This window comes from Bos grunniens, chromosome 13 (genome assembly GCF_055505025.1).
Source record: "Bos grunniens cultivar Pamir isolate PY7600 chromosome 13, Bosgru_T2T1.0, whole genome shotgun sequence".
Lineage (NCBI taxonomy): Eukaryota > Metazoa > Chordata > Mammalia > Artiodactyla > Bovidae > Bos > Bos grunniens.
Genome location: NC_141177.1, coordinates 31,261,702 through 31,284,931, shown reverse-complemented (window position 1 = coordinate 31,284,931; position 23,230 = coordinate 31,261,702). Strand labels below are relative to the sequence as shown.

Here is a 23,230-nt window from a genome sequence, read left to right as displayed (position 1 = left end):
GCAAATGGACTTCCATAGGCAAAGAAAAAACAGAGATCCAAAATTTATGTAAAAATTAACTGCAAATGGATCTTAGATGCAAAGATAAAGGGTAAAACTATAAAAAATGGTACAGGAAAACACAGGAGAAAACCTTTGTGACCTAGAGTTGGGCAAACAGTTTTTAGACATGACACCAAAGCAAGACTTATAAGAGAGGATTGGCCTTCATCAAAATTAAAAATCAAGTTTATCAAAGACCCTGTTAGGAAGATTAAAAGACAAGACACAGACTGGGGAGAAAACACATATAAAGAACACTTATCCAGAAAGTCTCTAAACACAAAAATGAGAAAACAAAGAATCTCATTAGAATATGGGCAAACACATGAAAAAATATTCACTGAAGAATATATTCACATGGCAAATAAGGACATGAAAATGTTCACTATCATGAGAAATCAGGGAAATGCAAATTAAAGACACAATGAGATACTATTACAACACCTTTCAGAATGACCAAAATTTGTTAAATATTGACAATGCCAAATGCTAGTGAGGATAGAAACTTCATCTTTCATATAATGCTAGTGGAAATGCAAAATTTTTATAACTTGTCCAGAAAGTAGTTTGGCAGTTTCTTTAAAAACTAAACATACACTTACCATACAACATAACAATGGCACTTCTGGGTATTTATCCCAGAGAAATGGAAAACATGTCCACACAAAACATGTGTACATGAATGTTCGTAACAGTTTTTTTGTATACCTCCCCACTCCAGTACTCTTGCCTAGAAAACCCCATGGATGGAAAAGCCTGGTGGGCTACAGTCCATGGGGTCGCGAAGGGTTGGACACGACTGAGCGACTTCACTTTCACTTTTCACTTTCATGCATTGGAGAAGGAAATGGCAACCCACTCCAGTGTTCTTGCATGGAGAATCCTAGGGACGGGGGAGCCTGGTGGGCTGCCATCTATGGGGTTGCACAGAGGCGGACACAACTGAAGTGACTTAGCAGCAGCAGCAAACTGGACTTAATACAAATGTCTTTCAACAAGAACATGAATAAAATGCAACATATCCATACAGTGTAGTACTACTGAGCTACAAAAAAAGAACAAATTACTGATACACACAAAAACTTGGATGGATCTCAAAGGCATTATGTTGAGTGAAAAAGCCAATCTCAAAAGGTTACACACATTCCATTTATATACCACACTTGAAATGAAAAAGTTGTGATTTTCATTTCACTGATAGGTTGCTTCGCTGGTAGCTCAGCTGGTAAAGAATCCGCCTGCAATGCAGGAGACCCTGGTCTGATTCCTGGGTCAGGAAGATCCCTTGGAGAAGGGATAGGCTACCCACTCCAGTATTCTTGGGCTTCCCTGATGGTAAGGGAAGATGGTAAAGAATCTTGGGCTCAGATGGTAAAGAATCCACCTGCAATAAGGGATTTGATCGATCCCTGGGTTGGGAAGATCCTCTGGAGAATTCCATGGACTGTCCAGTCCATGGGGTTGCAAAGAGCTGGACATGACTGAGCGACTTTCACAGAGATAGGCTGCCACAGTTACGTTGGGGAGAGGATCTGGTGATTATAAAGGGGTAGCACGAGGGATTTTTTCCTTCTTTGTGGTGGTGGAACAGTACTGTATCCTGATTATGGCAGTGGTTATACAACCTGATAAAATTTCAGTGCTGGGTTCAGAAAGCCAATTAAAACCAGTCCTTGTCTGGGATTTCCCTGGTGGTCTAGTAGTTAAGATACTCTGCTTCCACTGCAGGGGTTGATGCCTGGTAGGGGAACTAACATCCAGCAGCCAAAAAACAGGAAAACAAAACAAAAACAGTTCTTGTCTTCAGTGAGCTCATAGCCCACAGGCAAACTTCTTTTCTGTGTCCCTAACTTATGCTATACACTCCTTGAACGCAGAATCTTCACTCAGCAAATGCCCAATACATGAAGAACAAAAGACTAACAATGCTTGGTTTAGAAACATATTGTAGTTTTCACCATACATGAGAAATTGAGAAAGCAATTCTTTTCCTTAGAGATCCAACACAGTAGAGTGAAAAAAACATGGACTGTGAAGTCACACATACTTGTATATGAATCTTAGCTCTGGGATGACTACAGCTTAGAAAAAGCTCTTGGTTTTTATGTTTTGAGTTTTCATTTCCTTATCTTTAAAATAGCAATGTCTCCCACTGATAAAAGGGGACTGCTATGAGTACTATAAAAAACATAATGTAGGGAATTCCCTGGTGGTCCAGTGGGTAGGACCTGCAACTAAGATCCCACATGCCACAGAGAATGGCCAAAAAAAAAAAAAAAAAAGTAATGTAAATATGTCTACACATAAAACTCCATCATAAAATCTAGTACACAGCAGGCATTTTCCAAGTTGCCCCTACACCTGTTCCTTATTCACTAATCCTTCACTATGACCAAAATGACCATTTGTACTCAAATTACACATTTCTTTGCCTTGACTTTTCTGGCTTCAATTAAGCCCTTACCTTAATGTACACCTTCAAGATGAGGAACTCAAATTCTATATAACTCAATATCATAACACTCAAATTTGTAAGACTTTACACTTAAACTTTTCCCCTAAGAAGCATTCTATAGGTTCCTTGAACCTCAAAATTTGCACATGTAGTGATGAGGATGAAAACAGTAATGCATTCATGTTGGTAGTAGCAGCTCACTCTGTTCCTCATTTCCACAGCCACTCTGGAATGTGATCAGCAGTTGGGAGCTTACTTTGGGGTTCCTGCTGCCACAAACTAGAAATCTTCGGACTCCTACCAGCCTGGGGTTAGAGTATCCACAAACGTTTAAGTAAATTTTCTTCAGTCAGTGCCTGCTTCACTGCCAATATTTCCATGTCTTGGGCCTTTCCTACTACAGATCCCTCCTGATCGAGAGCTCATCCCATCAATTTTCTGGGCTGTGGCTTCCTCCATTTAGTTCTTCTCTCCCAATTCCCTTTCTTTCACCTACTACAGGCCCTACTGCAACTTTCTCATTGTTAAATTATTTTATATTTACTTTTTTTATTATTATTATGTAACTTGATTTTTCTTTTTTTTTTGTCCTACACTATTTTATGGTCATTTTTTGATGTCAGCACACACAATCTTACCTCACCCTCATTAATGATAACACTGTTCAGAAGCAGAGATGTACATTAAGTAAATAATAAAGAATTTGTTTAAACATACAGCAGGAACTAAAGTTGGGAGAATAGGAAAAACAGAGAGCTAATGCTATGGTCAAGTCCTCTGCATTCTTCAAAGTTTAACAGCCAGCTCATGCCCACTTACTCTGCCAGCTGACAAGTCTTTCCTATGTACTCAAAGCTCTTACTCAACTTTTCTAAACTTTCATTCTTAAAAATAAAGAATAGGCAAGGATCACCAAAGATAAACAGGAAAAGAAAATGACTAGAGGAAACAGGAATGATTCCAGAAAAAAAACAAAACTTTTAAAAACTATCTTCAGAGATAAAAATAGAAGTAAAATCATAAAACAAGAAACAGCTCTAGAAAAATTTTAAACAAACTGAAGATAATTCAATAGAAAGAGAGGAAAAAGTCATGAAAATCTCCCAGAAGAGAGACCTGAAAAAAGGAAACCAAAGAAAAAAAGTTTGAAAACAGGCGAGAATAGATAAGAACATTATAAGAGCAATCCAAGAGGCCCAAATTAGAATTTCTGAGAGAAAAAAGTAAGAAAACGGAGTGGAGGATATCATCTAAGAAAAACATAAGGCAATCATTAAACATGAAAAATACGAGTCTGCAGATTAAGGGGGGCTAGGACTTTCCTGGTGGTCCAGTGACTGAGAATTCACCTTCCAATGCAGGGGACATGGGTTCGATCCTGACTGGGGAAACAGGATTCCACATAACAGAGAGCAACTAAGGCTGCATGCCATAACTAAGAAAGCCCGTGTGCTGCAAAGAAAGATCCCTCATGCTGCAACCAAGAGCCAATGCAGCCAAATAAATAAATATTTTCAAAAATTTAAAAAAAAAAAACAAAAAACAGATTAAGGGACCCATCAAGTACACCACTATGGAATTCTTAGAAAACAACTGATCCTTGAACAACTCGGGGGGTTAAAGGTGCCAACCAGACCCCCATTACCACCACCAGTTCCCCACACAGTCAAAATCCATGTATAAGAATCCATCTGCTAGACATAACAGAGAATAGACTTGTGGACACAGTGGAGGGGAAGGAGAGGGCGGGATGAACTGAGACTAGCACTGAAACACACACAGTACCATACATAAAATACATAGCCACTAGGAATTTGCCATATGACAGAGGGATCTAAACCCAGTGCTTTGTGGCAACCCAGAGGGTGGGAGGCGGGAGAGAGGGGACATATGTTGATGTATGGCAGGGACCAACACAACACTGTAAAGCAATTACCTTCCAATTAAAAATTAAAAAAAAAAAAAAAAAAAAAAGCATCCATCTGCCAATGCAGGGGACAAGGTTCAATTCCTGGTCCTGGAAGATCTCACATGGCCTGGGGCAAAAAAGCCACATGCCACAACTACTGTGCCCCAAAGCCTGTGCTGCACAAGAAAAGAGAAGCCACCACAACGAGAAACCCAGGCACCAGAAATAGACAGCAGCCCCTCATCTGGTTGAAACTAGAGAAAAGCCAACACACAGCACAGAAGACCTAACACAGCCAAAAAAAAAACTCATATATAACTTTATATAGTTGGCCCTCCACATCCTAGGTTTGGCATCCTCAGATTCAAGTATCATATGATGCTATATAGTGCTACATTCAACATACCTTTTTTTATTGCATTCGACACTACCATGCTTTGCAGAAACTGTTTTTTACAAACTGTAGGTCTGTGGCAATCCTGCAACAAGCAAGTCTGTTGGTACCATTTTCCAGTAGCATTTGCTTACTCTGTCTCTGCACCCCGTTTTGTTAGTTCTTGCAATATTTTGAATGTGTTCATTATTATTATATTTGCTACACTGATCTGTGATCTTTGATGTAACTACTGCAAAAAGATTATGGTTGACTGAAAGCTCATTTTTCACCAATAAAGTATTTCTTAAGTTACTTAGATTTTTTTTTTAGACTTAATGTGATTGCACACTTAGTACAAATTTTTCTTTTTTTTTTTTTTTTTACTGTATCACATGGCTTGTGGTATCATCACAGTCATACCAGGGATTGAAGCTGGGCCCTCAGCAGTGAAAGAGTGGAGCCCCAACCACTGGACAACCAGGGAATTCCCCCTAAACATACCTTTTATATGTACTGAGATACCAGAAAAAAATTATGTGACTCACTTTATTGCAGTATTTATTGCAGTGGTCTGGAACCAAACCCACAATATCTTTGAAGTATACCTGTATTTATTTTTAAAAATTTGTGAATAAGAGGAGTTCAAGCGTGCAGTTAAACCCGTACTGTTCATGATCAACTATGTATGGAAAAAAGAGAAGTTTTCAGAGAAATGATAGAATAAATTTCCTACAGAAAACAAAATGAGACTAAATTTCACTTCTTATGATGAACAATGAATGCCAGAAAAAAAACCGAGCAATGACTTTCAAAGTTCAGAGGGAAAATAACCTGCAATTTAGAATTCTAAACCCAACCATCACTCAAACATGAGGGGAGAACAGACATCAGAAGAATCAGTTTATCTGCTGAGTACTCTTTCTCTTAAGAAGTTACTTGAGAATGAACTTTAGCAAAAAAAAAAAAAAGCTTTTAATTTTAAATTTTTTTTTTTTTTTAGGTTCAGGCATGTTTTTTAATGATTTTATTTATGGTTGTGCACGGTCTTCATGCTGCGTGGGCTTTTCTCTAGCTGTGGCTCCTCTTGTTGTGGAGCATGGGCTCTGGTGCCCACAGACCTCAGTTCTGCGGCTCCCGGGCTCGAGAGCCCCGGCCCAGTGGCTGTGATGCATGGGCTCAGCTGCTCTGCCACATGTGGTCTTCCCAGACCAGGGGTGGAACTCGCATCCCCTGCTTTGGCAGGGGGGCGATTCTTTACCAATGAGCCGCCAGGAAAGCCCTCAGGAGTATTTTAGACTAGTTTTCCATGCTCCTATCTGGTGAGAGAGGCCTGGGAGCCGGGAGTCCTCAGCCACGGTGCTGGCTCTGCCATCAAAAGCTCTGGGGCCTCTAGCGAGCACCTGCCCCTTGCTCAGTCGTGTCTGACTCTTTGCCCACCAGGTTCCTCTTGTCCATGGGATTTCCCAGGCAAGATTACTGGAGTGGGTTGCCATTTCCTTCTCCAAGGCTTTTAATTTTTAATTAAAAAAAAAGAAAACTGAGATCTAAGATTCAGGGGGAAGGATACTACTCAAAAATGCAATGAGGAAAATCACAAGAAAACAGCCATGCAGATGACCTCAAGAATAATAGACTAGAATGTATATGATTGACAGCATGGGGAACAGTAGGATAATAATAAAGATAGATCAAAAAAAAAAAAAAAAAAAAGACAAGAAAAAAGAAAATCAGGAACTCCAGAAAGAAAATTCCAGTTGAGCTATTTAAATTCCTAAAAGATGATGCTGTGAAAGTGCTGCACTCAATATGCCAGCAAATTTGGAAAACTAAGCAGTGGCCACAGGACTGAAGGTCAATTTTCATTCTAATCACAAAGAAGGATAATGCCAAAGAATGTTCAAACTACCATACAATTGCGCTAATCTCACATACTAGCAAGGTTATGCTCAAAATTCTTCAAGCCAGACTTCAGCAGTAAGTGAACCCAGATCTTCCAGGTGTACAAGTTAGGTTTTAAAGAGGCAGAGGAACCAGAGATCAAACTGCTAACGTTCGCTGGATTATGGAGAAAGCAAGGGAATTCCAGAAAAACATCTACTTCTGCTTCATTGACTACACTAAAGCCTTTGTGTGGATCACAACCAACTGGAAAATTCTTAAAGAGATGGGAGTACTGGACAACCTCACATGCCTCCTGAGAAACCTGTATGCAGGTCAAGAAGCAACAGCTAGAACCAGATATGGAACAACAGATTGGTTCAAAACTGGGAAAGCAGTATGACAAGGCTGTATATTGTTACCCTGCTTATTTAAATTAAATGCAGAGTACATCATGTGAAATGCCAGGCTGGATGAATCACAAGCTGGAATCAACACTGTCAGGAGAAGTACCAACAACCTCAGATATGCAGATGATACCACTCTAATGGCAGAAAGTGAAGAACTAAAGAGCCTCTTGATGAGGGTGAAAGAGGAGAGTAAAAAAGTGGGCTTAGGCTTAAAACTCATCATTCAAAAAACTAAGACCATGGCATCTGGTCCTATCACTTCATGGCAAATAGATGGGGAAACAGTGGAAACAGTGGAAATAGTCCCAGGTTTTATCTTGGGCTCCAAAATCACTGCAGACAGTGACTGCAGCCATGAAATTAAAAGACGCTTGCTCCTTGGAAGAAAAGCTATGACAAACCTAAACAGCATATTAAAAAGCAGAGACATCATTTTGCCAACAAAGATCTATATAGTCAAAGCTATGCTTTTTCCAGTAGTCATGTACAGATGTAAGCGCTGGAAGGCTAAGTGCCAAAGAACTGACTCTTCTGAACTACGGTGCTGAAGGCGGCTCTTGAGAGCCCCATGGACTTCAAGGAGATCCAACCAGTCAATCCTAAAGGAAACCAACCCTCAATATTCACTGGAAGGACTGATGCTGAAGTTCCTATACTCTGGCCCCTGACATGAAGAGCCGACTCACTAGATAAAAGACCCTGATGCTGAGAAAGATTGAAAGTAAAAGGAGAAGGGGTGGCAGAGGATGAGATGGTTAGATAATATCACCAACTCAATGGACATGAATATGAGGAAATTTCACAAGATAGTGAAGGACAGGGAAGGCTGGTATAACGTCCATGGGGTCGCAAGAGTTGGATATGACTTATCGACTGAACAATAACAATTGTTATTAACAATTCATATAACAATAACAACTCATAGTAACATTACTCACAACAGCCAAAAGGTATAGACAACCCAAATGTCCACTGAAGGATGAATAAACAAAATGTGGCATATATGCACAGTAGAAGATCATTTGGCCTTAAAAAGGATGGAAATTCCGATCCGTGCTACAACATGAATAAACCTTGAAGATTATACTAAGTGAAATAAGCTAGACACAAAATGACAAATACTGTACGGTTCCACTTACATGTGTACCTAAAGTAGTCAAAGCAGTCAGGGAAAGCAGAATGTGGTTGCCAGGAATTCAGAAAAAGGGGAAATGGGGAGTTAGCTGTAAACGGTACAGAATTTCAGTTGAGGAAGATGAAGTTCTAGAGACTGTTGGTGGTGATGATGGCTGCACAACAATATAAATATACTTAATGTCAATGATTTGACACATAAAACTGATTTAAATGCTTAATTTTTATGTTACGTATTTTTGTACAACAAAGAAAAAAATAGGTATATGAATACTTTAACATGTAACACCTTTTCCTGCTCCCAACTCCTGCCAGAAGAACCACTAGTCTGATTTCTATCATCATATCTCCTGGCAACTGAACTGTATCTACTTTTTTGTGTATCTGGCTTCTTATATATATCTGTGAGATTCATCCATATTGTTGCACAGTAGTTCATTCCTCTCTATTGCTGAGTACAATTCTATTGTATGAATGTATCACAATTTATTCATCTTTTCACCCATTTTTAGACATTTGATTATTTCCTTTTTCTTTTTTGCTATTATAAATAAAGCTACAGTTAATATTTACATGCAAGTCTTTATGTAGACATATATTTTCATTTCTCAAGAGTAAATACCTAGGGGTAGAATTTCTGGATTATTGGATACATGTATATTTAGCTTGTAGAAAATACTCAATGATTTTCCAAAACTGTAGTGTTGGTGCTGTTTAAAACTTAGAATGATGGGTAAGTTGATAATGAAATTCTGCTTTTCCTTTTTAATACAAATTGTTGTTTAATGCTACACAGACTGAGTACTGAATTCTTTGAAACTCTCAGTGCATCAGCTCTTCAACAAGGATCCATATCAATTTCAACTAAAAAAAAATGCACAATGTGAGTTGTGAGTTAAGTTTTATTTGGAGCAAAATGCCAACTATAACCTAGGAGGCAGCAATTCAGACAGCTCTGAGAAACCCTTCTGAAGAGGTGGTAGGAAGGTCAGCGTATTATGTGATTTTGGTGAAGGCAGAATACATGCAATCAAGCACACATTTCTGCAGAACATTGCTGCCAGTCTTATAAAGGTGACTGCTAGTCACGAGGAGCACATGTCACCATGAAAGATTTTAGTGCTTTTCTAGATATGAGGAGATGCAAGAAGTGGGCTCATAAAATCTTCTTCTGAAAATATCTAACTATCTGAAGGCCTGTTCTGCAGGTTTTTCCCAGAGCACAGAGTACCTCATTCTTGATCTCCACCCTGAATCCTTTCAGGGTGGGGTTGAAGGTCAGCGGTCACAACTTGTAATTTGATCCTTGCAGAGGCAAATGACAAGTGCCAATTTGTAGTTGACATCAGGATCATCTCTGCTCTACCCACAGAAACTTTGATTCAACAGAGCAGGACAGCAGGGTACAGACTTTGGTCTTTTATTTCTCAAAGCTCTTTAAGTGATCCTGATTCATGACCCGGTTGAGAACCAGTGTCTTAACCGATGAAAATTATAATATTTTTAAACATTAAAAAAAAAAACCTACTCTTGGGACTTCCCCAGTGATCCAGTGGCTAAGACTCCGTGTTCCCAATGCAGGGGGCCTGGGTTCAATCCCTAGTGGAGAAGCTAGATCCCACAGGCCACAACTAGGAGTTCTTATGCTGCAACTCAAGAGCCCGCATGCCGCAACACAGACTCGACACAGCCAAATAAATAAATAAATAAAAATAGTCTGTAAAAAAAAAAAAAAAAAAAACCTACTCTTATAGCTTGGAAATTAAATGGGAGTGGGAGAAAATCTGATTTTAGCTATATTTTGTGAAGACAATAATTTGGGTGACAAATGTTTCCTTGTACTTCAGGTTTTACCTCTTTAGCTACTTGAACTGCATCATCCATCAACACTCACTGGAATTCCATTAAAAATTTTTTCAGTTGTGCCACCTGCAACTAAAGAAAAAAAAACCTTTAGAAAGATGAAACAGCCCTATTTAAAGAGCATTGGTTGTTCTGGGGGAGAGGGTACACTCTACCAAGATATCTCACAGAGTTGTAATGAACATTCCAGGAGCCACAGCACAAAACTTCATCTTAAATAGTTAATTCAGATCACTGACAAGCTCATGAGAACTGAATTCAACGATATCTTAGGTCCTTACTGTAGGAGATAGGATGGAACACTCCTCCCTTGTCCAAAAACCTGGATTATTCCATGGTAGGGGTATTTATGTACCATAACATTCCGATAGGGGACATTTGGCAATGTCTGAAGACAGTTTTGATAAACAAATCATAGGATGGCCCTTCCAAAACAAAGAATTATCCCCAAACGCCAAAGCTGAAAACCCAAGCACTGGTCAAAAACACCCTCGGGTCTAACCTTTGCAACCTAAGTGTCTAACTAAGTGTCCCAAGCCAAATCTATAAACCTCCTTAAGCCTCAGTTTTCTCCCTTGGAAAAACACTACAGAGTCTGCATTCAATATTCTCTGCCTTTTCTAACTCCAGCTTCAACAGCTGGAAGTTCACAGTTCATGTACTATTGAAGCCTGGCTTGGAGAATTTTGAGCGTTTTTACTTTGCTAGTGTGTGAGATGAGTGCAATTGTGCAGTAGTCTGAACATTCTTTGGCATTGCCTTTCTTTGGGATAGGAATGAAAACTGACCTTTTCCAGAGGAACCAGAGATCAAACTGCCAACATCTGTTGGATCATTGAAAAAGCAAGAGAGTTCCAGAAAAACATCTACTTCTGCTTTGTTGACTATGCCAAAGCCTTTGACTGTGTGGAAAATTCTTAAAGAGATGGGAATATCAGACCACCTTACCTGCCTCCTGAGAAATCTGTATGCAGGTCAAGAAGCAACAGTTAGAACTGTACATGGAACTACAGACTGTTTTCAAATAGGGAAAGGAGTACATCAAGGCTGCATATTGTCACCCTGCTTATTTAACTTATATGCAGAGTATATCAGGAGAAATGCCGGGCTGGATGAAGCACAAGCTGGAATCAAGATCAGTTCAGCCCAGTCACTCAGTCGTGTCTGACTCTAAGATTGCTGGGAGAAATATCAACAACCTCAGATATGCAGATGACACCACCCTTATGGCAGAAAGCAAAGAAGAACTTAAGAGCCTCTTGATGAAAGTGAAAAAGAAGAGTGAAAAAGTTGGCTTAAAACTCAACATTCAGAAAACTAAGATCATGGCATATGGTCCCATGACTTCATGGCAAATAGATGGGGTAACAATGGAAACAGTGAGAGACTATTTTCGGGGGCTCCAAAAATCACTGCAGATGGTTATTGCAACTGTGAAATTAAAAGACGCTTGCTCTTACGAAGAAAAGCTATGACAAACCTAGACAACATATTAAAAAGCAGAGACCCTACTTTGCCAACAAAGGTCTGTCTAGTCAAGGCTATGGTTTTTCCAGTAGTCATGTTTGGATGTAAGAGTGGGACTATAAAGAAAGCTGAGCGCTGAAGAACTGATGCTTTTGAACTGTGGTGTTGGAGAAGACTCTTGAGAGTCCCTTGGACTGCAAGGAGATACAACCAGTCCATCCTAAAGGAAATCAGTCCTGAATATTCATTGGAAGGACTGATGCTGAAGCTTAAACTCCAATACTTTGGCCACTGATGCAAAGTACTGACTCAATGGAAAAGACCCTGATGCTGGGAAAGGCTGAAGTCAAGAGAAGGGGATGACAGAGGATGAGATGGTTGGAAGGCATCACCAACTCAATGGCCATGAGTTTAAGTAAACTCTGGGAGTTGGTGATGGGACAGGGAGGCCTGGCATGCTTCAGCCCACAAGGTTGCAAAGAGTTGGACATCACTGAGCTGAACTGACTGAACCCATCAGAAGAATGTCCACAAGTTGATCACGCCCTCTGTAAACAATTACTATAAAACTTCTCACTATCTTCCTCAAGTTGGGACACATGGTTTTAAGGGCATTAGCCCACTATGGGCCTCTTTCCCTGGCAAAATAACAAAGCTACCCTTTACTACTTCACCCAAAATTTTGGCACCAGTGTACAGGGAAGCTGAGCTTTTGGGATCGCTTTCGATTCTTTTGGGCATATACCAGAATCAGAATTACTGAATCATGTGGTAATTATATGTTTAATTTTTAAAAATATCTCCAAACCATTTTCCACAGCTGCTATATACCACTTTACATTCCCACCAACAGTGCACAATGTTCTAATTTCCCCACATCCTCACCAACACTTGTTTTCTGGTTTGTTTGATAGTAGCCACCCTACTGATGTGAGCAGGACAGACACAAAGCTTTACTGCTCAGAACCCTCTTCAAGAAGGGACTTCTTATTTAGTTGTGGAGACTGGTTAGCTGACAGCTTCCTGCTGTTAATCCCTTTAGAATTCACCTTAGCTTTCAAATAGAAGGTACCCTTTCCTCAGGACTGTCCCTGGCCAATGAGTGGACAAGGTGGGGTGGTACAATGGCCTAGACCTTTCCAACCAGTCAATTTGGCAATCTGGGCTGACAGATTTTGTCAGGTGTGCACTGCATTCTGACAGCCTCCCATGCCCAACCTAATCTGTTCTGCCACTTCACAGGCATTACTCCTCAAAAAGCCCCTTGCTCTCCTACTCCATCTCAATCTAATTCCTGGAGAACCCAACTGGCACATATATTAAGTATACTATTTACACTGATGGAGTGACAAAAACCACTGGGGAAAAATACAACTCCCAATTAAATAAACTAAAATGTTAACAATGGTGAGACCTCTGTACTATTTATGTATTCCTTATTAGTGTTAGTTGCTCAGTCATGTCCAATTCTGTGTGACCCCATGGACGGTGGCCCGCCAAGTTCCTCTGTCCATGGAATTCTCCAGGCAAGAATACTGGAGTGGGTAGCCATTTCCTTCTCCAGGGGATCTTCCCAACCCAGGGACTGAATTGGCTCCCCTGCACTACAGGCAGATTCTTCACCATCTGAGCCACCAGGGAAGCATTCCTTAACCACCATCTATTAATTACTTATACAAATTAATAATAAAACCATTAGAAGATGCCATACCTAATTCTGCTCCTAAGGAAATATTCTAATGGTAGGATAAAATGGTGAATTTTGTAATTTTGTACAAAATTATGACTAATTAGTGAGTCATAAACAAATTGCTGGTGTTCTTAAAAAAAAAAAAGCATATGCCCAGGTACCAAGGAACTAAAAGATCAGGCACTGGGCTTCATAGACTTTTCATAGGTTCCTCATTTGTTTATAAAGACTTTCAGAAGAGACAGTGGAGCCTGTTCATTCACCCTCATGTTTTCATAGATGAGATCAATGCCCCAGATAGGATGAGGGAAGAACATTTGTTGGCCTTGTTTCTCAATGCCTATGTCCAAAGAATGCTCAAACTACCACACAACTGCACTCATCTCATACGCTAGTAAAGTAATGCTCAAAATTCTCCAAGCCAGGCTTCAGCAATACGTGAACTGTGAACTTCCAGATGTTCAAGCTGGTTTTAGAAAAGGCATAGGAATCAGAGATCAAATTGCCAACATCCACTGGATCATTGAAAAAGCAAGAGAGTTCCAGAAAAACATCTATTTCTGCTTTATTGACTATGCCAAAGCCTTTGACTGTGTGGATCACAATAAACTGTGGAAAATTCTGAAAGAGATGGGAATCCCAGACCACCTGACCTGCCTCCTGAGAAATCTGTATGCAGGTCAGGAAGCAACAGTTAGAACCGGACATGGAACAACAGACTGGTTCCAAATAGGAAAAGGAGTATGTCAAGGCTGTATATTGTCACCCTGCTTATTTAACTTATATGCAGAGTACATCATGAGAAACGCTGGGCTGGAGGAAGCACAAGCTGGAATCAAGATTACTGGGAGAAGTATCAATAATCTCAGATATGCAGATGGCACCACCCTTATGGCACAAAGTGAAGAGGAACTAAAAAGCCTCTTGATGAAAGTGAAAGAGAAGAGTGAAAAAGTTGGCTTAAAGCTCAACATTCAGAAAACGAAGATCATGGCATCTGGTCCCATCACTTCATGGGAAACAGATGGTAAAACAGTGGAAACAGTGTCAGACTTTATTTGGGGGGCTCCAAAATCACTGCAGATGGTGACTGCAGCCATGAAATTAAAAGACGCTTACTCCTTGGAAGGAAAGCTATGACCAACCTAGATAGCGTATTCAAAAGCAGAGACATTACTTTGCCAACAAAGGTCCATCTAGTCAAGGCTATGGTTTTTCCAGTGATCATGTATGGATGTGAGAGTTGGACTGTGAAGAAAGCTGAGCGCCAAAGAATTGATGCTTTTGAACTGTGGTGTTGGAGAAGACTCTTGAGAGTCCCTTGGACTGCAAGGAGATCCAACCAGTCCATTCTAAAGGAGATCAGTCCTGGGTGTTCTTTGGAAGGACTGATGCTAAAGCTGCAACTCCAATACTTTGGCCACCTCATGCAAAGAGTTGACTCACTGGAAAAGACTCTGATGCTGGGAGGGATTGGGGGCAGGAGGCGAAGGGGATGACAGAGGATGAGATGGCTGGATGGCATCACTGACTCGATGGACGTGAGTTTGGGTGAACTCTGGGAGTTGGTGATGAACAGGGAGGCCTGGCGTGCTGCAATTCATGGGGTCGCAAAGAGTTGGACACGATTGAACGACTGAACTGAACTGACTGATGTCCATTTCTCTTTCCAGCTAAAGGGGTAATATGTCTAAATGTAGGAACCACATTAAACATACAATTCCAGAAAGGATAAAGTAAGATTATCCCAAAACTGTTCAAAATGTATCTCTTTCTATGAAAAATTGAATGGTGGCATCTAATACCAACATTCCAGGCAGTTAGCAAGTGCTGACTCCCTCAAGTGCATGAACCTTTCAAATGAAATCTCTAATGCCTTTCATTCACAGCTATCACTTTCTCTCCTTTCCTTCCCTGCCAATCTTCTCAATAGTACACTTAGTGTCCCTCCTCCTCTACTTCATACCCTTTGACATACACTCTCACTTTGTCTCCACAGGAACTCCTCTTGATAAACAGTCAAAAACAATCTTCAAAGAAGATTTCACAATCCTTATTTATACCACCAAATTGTGAATCTGACCACTGCCACAAGTCCCATCATTACTCAACGAGAATCAACAAGCTGGCATCAACATTACTGGGAGAAATATCAAGCAGCTCAGATATACAGGTGATACCACCCTAATAGCAGAAAGCAAAGAGGAACTAAAGAGCCTCTTGATGAAGGTGAAAGAGGAGAATGAAAAGGCTGGCTTAAAATTCAACATTCAAAAAACTAAGATCATGGCGATGAATTCAACATTTAAAAAACTAAGATCATGGTGATACTTGCTCCATGGAAGAAAAGCTATGACAAACCCAGCCTAAGCATATTATAAAGCAAAGACATCAATTTGCCAACAAAGGTCCATATAGTTAAAGCTATGGTTTTTCCAGTAGTCATGTATGGATGTGAGAGTTGGACTTTAAAGAAGGCTAAGCACTGAAAAATTGATGCTTTCAAACTGTAGTGCTGGAAAAGACTCTTGACTATCCCCTGGTCACGAGTCCAGGAGCATGGAGACCAAACCAGTCAATCCTAAAGGAAATCAACCCTGAATATTTATTGGAAGGAACAATGCTTAAGCTCCAGTACTTTGGCCACCTGATGTGAAAAGCCAACTCACTGGAAAAGACCCTGATGCTGAGAAAGACTAAGGGCAAGAGGAGAAGAGGGTGCCAGAGGATGAGATGGCTGGATGGCATCACCACCTCAATGGACATGAATTTGAGCAAATCCAGGACACAGTAAAGGACAGGAAAGACTTGTGTGCTGTAGTCCATGGTGTCGTAAGAGTTGCACACAACTTAGTGACTGAACAATAGTAGATAAAAATCACCATCTATCCCAGGAATCAGCAAACTTTTTCTGTGAAGAGCCACACAGTAAACATTTGGCTTTGGAGGTCATACAGCCTCTGTCACAGTTACTCAGCTCTGCTGTTTTAGCATAAAAGCTGCAACAGACAAAAGGTTAACTGTAGCTATAGTTCAATTTCATTTCAGAAAACTAAAATTTGAATTTTATATAATATCCATATGTCATAAAATATCATTCTTCTTTTGATTTGACTTTTCCCAACCATTTAAAGACGTTAAAACAACTCTTAGTTTGTGGGCTGTGCGAAAACTATCAGTTTGCAACCTCTGGTCTCCCCTTTACCAAAGCCAGAGATCCTAGGTGTCCCAACTCCTTCTTCTCCCTTAGTCAGGAGAGTCAGTCCTTACCTCTAGTAAAGTACTTGTCGCACACTATTCTAACTGTTTATGGCCTCCTTCAACTGACAGTAAGATCCTTGAAGGTAAGAAACATGTCTGTTCTAAGACGATCCTTGAAGGTAAGAAACATGTCTGTTCTTTTTAGTTTGGCTCATTCTTGAACTTAACAGTAACATTTAAAGGAAAAAGAAAAACACAGCCAATTTTAAAATGCATTATCTAAAGGCTCAGGCAAACGTGGAACATGTTTATTAAGTACAAATAGTAATGATCTTTATTCAATGCTTCAGTAACTGCTCCATTTGTTTTCTGGGTGCTTTTTGTGCTTTCCAAGGCCTTGAAATGCTGTATGGGTCTTGAAACAATGAATTTGAGATGCCAATACAGTGGCTAGCTACCACTACAGTTGGGTCTATGAGCAGCCTTTATGCCTTCTACACATCTCTCCTTTCTAAGTGGCACGTTCAACCGTAATCACATCTTCAAAGTCATTCAATTAAAGAAAGAAAAACAAGGCATAGTAAAAAAAAAAAAAAAAAGACATAACCAGACACATCTAAAAAAACAGCAGCTCAACAAAGATTGTAATAATAACCATTTGTTAATGCTTAGTATGTGTTAGGCACTGTATCAAGGCATATGATGCACAGTGTTTAACATATCTTCAAAGCACAGAAAATAGATGCTTCATTTTGCAGATGAAGAAACTGTGGCACAGAACAGTTAAATAACTTGTCCATAGTCAAACAACTAGTAGGTGATAAGACTAAGACTCAAACTGAGGTATGCTGCTTTAGTCGCTAAGTCATGTCTGACACTGTCACGCTATGGACTATAGCCCAACAGGCGCCTCTGTCCATGGAATTTTTCAGGCAGAATACTGGAGTGGGTTGCGGTTTCCTTCTCCAACCCAGGCACACATGATTCCAAAATCTATGCTCTCACCACTGGTTGAATAGGGCCTATAACCAAGGTACATCAATATCCACTGGAGGAAAAGCTTCCTTCAGAAGGAAAGTTTCAAAGCTCTATTTGAAATGTATCATACTTGTCATATAATTACAAAACTCCTAAGTATGGTGCAATGTACACAGACAGTGAGGCTTTCTAATCACTGTCTGACTAAGTAAATAAACTGGAAGAGTCAATTCCTTGTATATAGCAGAACCTCTTACTCTAAAGATGGGAAACAAAATCTTATGGCAAATTAGAACACTCCCATGGTTCCATTTCCTACTGTTAATAGAGCCACTGTCAGGAAGTCCCATGCTTACTATAGCAACCACTGGTCTTGCTATTCACCAAGTTTCTGCCTTTTTGCTTCCTCAGGAAACAGACAAGAAAACCACGCTCCTGATGTTTTTTAAAAGAGGAAGCTGCCATTTAAAACTGAAAATTAATAAATGAATATGTAAAAGTAATTTTATATTTTGGATGACACCCAATATTTCCATATATTAAACTCAATCTTTAAAGCACACAATCTTATCTTTTTTTATCTTCAAATAAACCTCTTTCAAGTGCACATAATTGTGGTAGAATTCAGTTCCTTGCAGCTGTAGGACAATGGGCCCTATTTCTTTGTTACTTCTTATTCAACTGTGGCAGAAGGGGGCATGAGAGAATGGTTACATCCTAGGTCTTAGGGGAGAGTCACTGGGATAGGCGCTAAGTGAGAGTCCTTGGCTTTGTACAGGGAAGAATTTAACAGTAAGTCAGAAGCAGACTGAAAACAGATTTATTCAGGGAGAATCACACCCCACAGATAGAATATGGGCTTGTTATCAGAAGGCTACAAGGTCCTAGGAGATACACATTCCATAGACAGAAAGTGAAGGTGAGATAAGAGTGGTTAGTTTTTATGGGCTAGGTAACACCAACTATCGGGGGGGGGAGGAGTAGGGATTTCCAGGAATTGGGCCACTGCCCACTTTTTGGCCTTTTATGGCCAGCCTTCGATCTGTCCTGGTACTGGTTGGGTGTGTTATTTAGCATAATACATTATAATGAGCATATAATGAGGTTCAAGGTCTACTGTAAGTCATCTTACACCATCTTGGGCTTAGTTGGTTCTAACTAGTTTTTGTCATATCCTCAATGGCTGTGTCATTCTTTAACAGTTGGGCCCTGCCCGCTTCCCTCCTATCTCACAAGGGCCATTCTCAGCTGCTAGAGGTCATCTGCAATTCTTGTCATATGGACTCTTTCATCTTCAAAGTCAGCAATGGAAAAATCTCCCTCTAATTCAATTCTTCTCATGTTTTAACTTACCCGACTCTTTCTTGCTCTGACTCTGGACCCAAATTTTAAGATAGGCCTTTCTGCATAATCTCCCTTTTTACTGACTCAAAGTCGCTTTATTAGTAACTTGATCACATCTTTAATATCTCTTTTGTAACATAGTGTAACATTAAGCACTGAAATAAAATTTCAGCAAATTCACAGGTACAGTACACATTCAAGAGAAGAAATTCTACATAAGTGTGGGTCATCAGGGGTCTTTTTAGGGTTCTGTCAACCAAAGATAGATGAAGACTTCTTAGATTGGACACAAAAAGCATGAATCATTAAAAAAAAAAAGTAATTAATCTGTGGCTTCCCTGGTGGTTCAGTGGTTAAGAATTCACCTTGCAATACAAGGACACTGGTTCAATCCCCAATCTGGGAAGATCCTACACACTTCGCGGCAATTGAGCCCATGTGCCACAACTAATGAGCTTGTACTCTGGAGGCCACAAGCGGCAACTACTGAAGCCATGCACCACAACTACTAAAGCCCGCGTGCCTAGAGCCTAAGCCCTGCAACAATGGAAGTCATCACAATGAGAAGCCCTTGCACGGCAACTAGAGTCGCCCCGGCTCGCAGCAACTAGAGAAGGCCCATGGGTAGCAACAAAGACCCAGCACAGCCAAAATAAATAAATAGATATTTTTTCAAGTGATAATTTGAACTTCATCAAAATTACAACTTTCTGCTCTTTGAGAAACACCATTCAGTTCAGTTCAGTCACTCAGCTGTGTCCAACTCTTTGTGATCCCATGAACCGCAGCATGCCAGGCCTCCCTGTCCATCACCAACTCCAGAGTCCACCCAAATCCACGTCCATTGAGTCAGTGATGCCATCCAACCATCTCATCCTCTGTCATCCCCTTTTCCTCCTGCCCTCAATCTTTCCTAGTATCAGGGTTTTTCAAATGAGTCAGCTCTTCACATCAGGTGGCCAAAGTATTGGAGTTTCAGCTTCAGCATCAGACCTTCCAATGAACACCCAGGACTGACCTCCTTTAGGATGGACTGGTTGGATCTCCTTGCAGTCCAAGGGACTCGCAAGAGTGTTCTCCAACACCACAGTTCAAAAGCATCAATTCTTCGGCGTTCAGCTTTCTTTATAGTCCACCTCTCAAATCCATACATAACTACTGGAAAAATCATAGCCTTGACTAGACGGACCTTTGCTGGCAAAGTAATGTCTCTGCTTTTTAATATGCTGTCTAGGTTGGTCATAACTCTCCTTCCAAGGAGTAAGCGTCTTTTAATTTCATGGCTGCAGTCACCATCTGCAGTGATTCTGGAGCCCAAAAAAATAAAGTCTGACACTGTTTCCCCATCTATTTGCCATGAAGTCATGGGACCATATGCCATGATCTTCATTTTCTGAATATTGAGCTTTAAGCCAACTTTTTCACTCTCCTCTTTCACTTTTAAGAGGCTTTTTAGTTCCTCTTCACTTTCTGCCATAAGGGTGGTATCATCTGCATATCTGATATTTCTCCCGGCAATCTTGATTCCAGCTTGTGCTTCTTCCAGCCCAGCGTTTCTCATGATGTACTCTGCATATAAGTTAAATAAGCAGGGTGACAATACACAGCCTTGACGTACTCCTTTTCCTATTTGGAACCAGTCTGTTGTTCCATGTGCAGTTCTAACTGTTGCTTCCTGACCTGCAGATTTCTCAGGAGGCAGGTCAGGTGATCTGGTATTCTATTCTCATCTCTTTCAGAATTTTCCACAGTTTATTGTGATCCACACAGTCAAAGGCTTTGGCATAGTCAATAAAGCAGAAATAGATGTTTTTCTGGAACTCTCTTGCTTTTTCCATAACCCGGCGGATGTTGGCAATTTGATCTCTGGTTCCTCCGCCTTTTCTAAAACCAGCTTGAACATCTGGAAGTTCACAGTTCACGTACTGCTGAAACATGGCTTGGAGAATTTTGAGCATTACTTTCCTAGCATGTGAGATGAGTGCAACTGTGTGGTAGTTTGAGCATTCTTTAGCATTGCCTTTCTTTGGGATCGGAATGAAAACTGACCTTTTCCAGTCCTGTGGCCATTGCTGAGTTTTCCAAATTTGCTGGCATACTGAGTGCAGCACTTTCACAGCATCATCTTTCAGGATTTGAAATAGCTCAACTGGAATTCCATCACCTCCACTAGCTTTGTTTGTAGTCATGCTTCCTAAGGCCCACTTGACTTCACATTCCAGGATGTCTGGCTCTAGGTGAGTGATCACACCATCGTGATTATCTTGGTCGTGAAGATCTTTTTTGTACAGTTCTTCTGTGCATTCTTGCCACCTCTTCTTAATTTCTTCTGCTTCTGTCAGGTCCCTACAATTTCTGTCCTTTACTGAGTCCAACTGTGCAATAAATGTTCCTTTGGTATCTTTAATTTTCTTGAAGACATCTCTAGTCTTTCCCATTCTATTGTTTTCCTCTATTTCTTTGCAGTGATCACTGAGGAAGCTTTCTTATCTCTCCTTGCTATTCTTTGGAACTCTGCATTCAAATGGGTATATCTTTCCTTTTCTGCTTTGCTTTTTGCTTCTTTTCACAGCTATTTGTAAGGCCTCCTCACACAGCCACTTTGCCTTTTTGCATTTTTTTTTTTCCCTTGGGGATGGTCGTGCTCCCTGTCTCCTATACAATGTCACGAACCTCAGTCCATAGTTCATCAGGCACTTTGTCTATCAGATCTAGTCCCTTAAATCTATTTCTCACTTCCACTGTATAATCATAAGGGATTTGATTTAGGTCATACCTGAATGGTCTGGTGGTTTTCCCTACTTTCTTCAATTTAAGTCTGAATTTGGCAATAAGGAGTTCATGATCTGAACCACAGTCAGCTCCCGGTCTTGTTTTTGCTGACTATACATAGCTTCTCCATCTTTGGCGCAAAGAATATAATCAATTTGATTTCAGTGTTGACCATCTGGTGATGTCCATGTGTAGAGTCTTCTCTTGTGTTATTGGAAGAGGGTGTTTGCTATGACCAGTGTGTTCTCTTGGCAAAACTCTATTAGCCTTTGCCCTTTACTCCAAGGCCAAATTTGCCTGTTACTCCAGGTGTTTCTTCACTTCCTACTTTTGGATTCCAGTCCTCTATAAGGAAAAGGACATCTTTTTTGGATGTTAATTCTAGAAGGTCTTGTAGGTCTTCAGAGAACAGTTCAACTTCAGCTTCTTCAGCATTACTGGTCAGGGCATAGACTTGGATTACCGTGATAGTGAATGGTTTTCCTTGGAAACGAACAGAGGTCATTCTGTCGTTTTTGAGACTGCATCCAAGTACTGCATTTCGGACTCTTTTGTTGACTGTGATGGCTATTCGATTTCTTCTAAGGGATTCTTGCCCACAGTAGTAGATATAATGGTTATCTGTGTTAAATTCACCCATTCCAGTCCATTTTAGTTCGCTGATTCCTAAAATGTTGACGTTCACTCTTGCCATCTCCTGTTTGATCAATTGCAATTTGCCTTGATTCATGGACCTAACATTCCAGGTTCCTATGCAATATTGCTCTTTACAGCATCAGATCTTGCTTCCATCACCAGTCACATTCACAACTGGGTGTTGTTTTTGCTATGGCTCTGTCTCTTCATTATTTCTGGAGTTATTTCTCCACTGATCTCCAGTAGCACCTACTGACCTGGGGAGTTCATCTTTCAGTGTCCTATCTTTTTGTCTTTTCATATTGTTCATGGGGTTCTCAAGGCAGGAATACTGAAGTGGTTTGCCATTCCTTTCTCCAGTGGACCACATTTTGTCAGAACTCTCCACCATGACCCGTTCGTCTTGGGTGGCCCTACACGGCATGGCTCATAGTTTCACTGAGTGAGACAAGGCTATGGTCCAGGCGATACCTTAATATTAACTGATGTTAAATATGCTTTCACTTGTAATCCTTGTTAATACTTTCTGAGGGACAGAAGGGGATATAAGGAAAGTTTCAGTTGCCACAATTTGTCCTTAACTTTAACTTGTTAGACAAATATTTCTGGAGTTCCTACTGTGTGTCAGATACAGGTATAAATATTCTTTTACTATAGGGCCTTAATCATGGATGTTTCACCAGCACCTATCACAAGCAACTTCTGTTTTAATAGTGTGGTAAATGAGACTCAAGTGATGAACAAATAAACAAGTAGTAGACGGACAAGTTAATTTCAGAGCACGATAATCACTACGGAGAAAACAGAAAAGAATTATTACCACATACTATGCAGTTGTTTACAAATGCGGAGATTTCTTATCAGCAGAGTCAAGTGACACCATCAGCATGGCTTGGTGGTAAAGAAGGTATCTCTGTAGGCAGATTTGTTGGGCTCACAGCCCTGCCTCCCTCACTCCCTATGTGGCTCTGAACAAATTATTTAACCTTCCCTGGCTCCTCTTTCCCATGCTCTTAACAGTATCTATCCTGCATGAGGTGAATCAAAGATTACAGAGTTGATATGTGAAGTGTTT

At 40.4% G+C, this 23,230-nt stretch overlaps 1 protein-coding gene across 28 annotated transcripts in view; it reads right to left on the bottom strand.

Annotated features, from left to right (window-relative positions):
* The window catches only part of PTPRA (protein tyrosine phosphatase receptor type A), a 169,397-nt gene that overhangs the window by 108,639 nt on the left and 37,528 nt on the right, over positions 1–23,230 (bottom strand). For 8 of the 28 annotated variants that reach the window (XM_086333178.1, XM_086333161.1, XM_086333177.1 and 5 more), the window contains exon 2: positions 10,059–10,139. The exons of 14 other annotated variants lie outside the window; for them this stretch is intronic. Coding sequence is in view for 4 of the 14 variants with exons in the window: in XM_086333161.1 (XP_086189287.1) it covers positions 10,059–10,088 (30 nt within the window). In the remaining 10 variants the exon portion in view is untranslated. The remainder of the gene's footprint in view (positions 1–10,058; positions 10,140–23,230) is intronic. 6 more of the 28 variants (XM_086333180.1, XM_086333162.1, XM_086333179.1 and 3 more) reach the window with 1 other exon arrangement.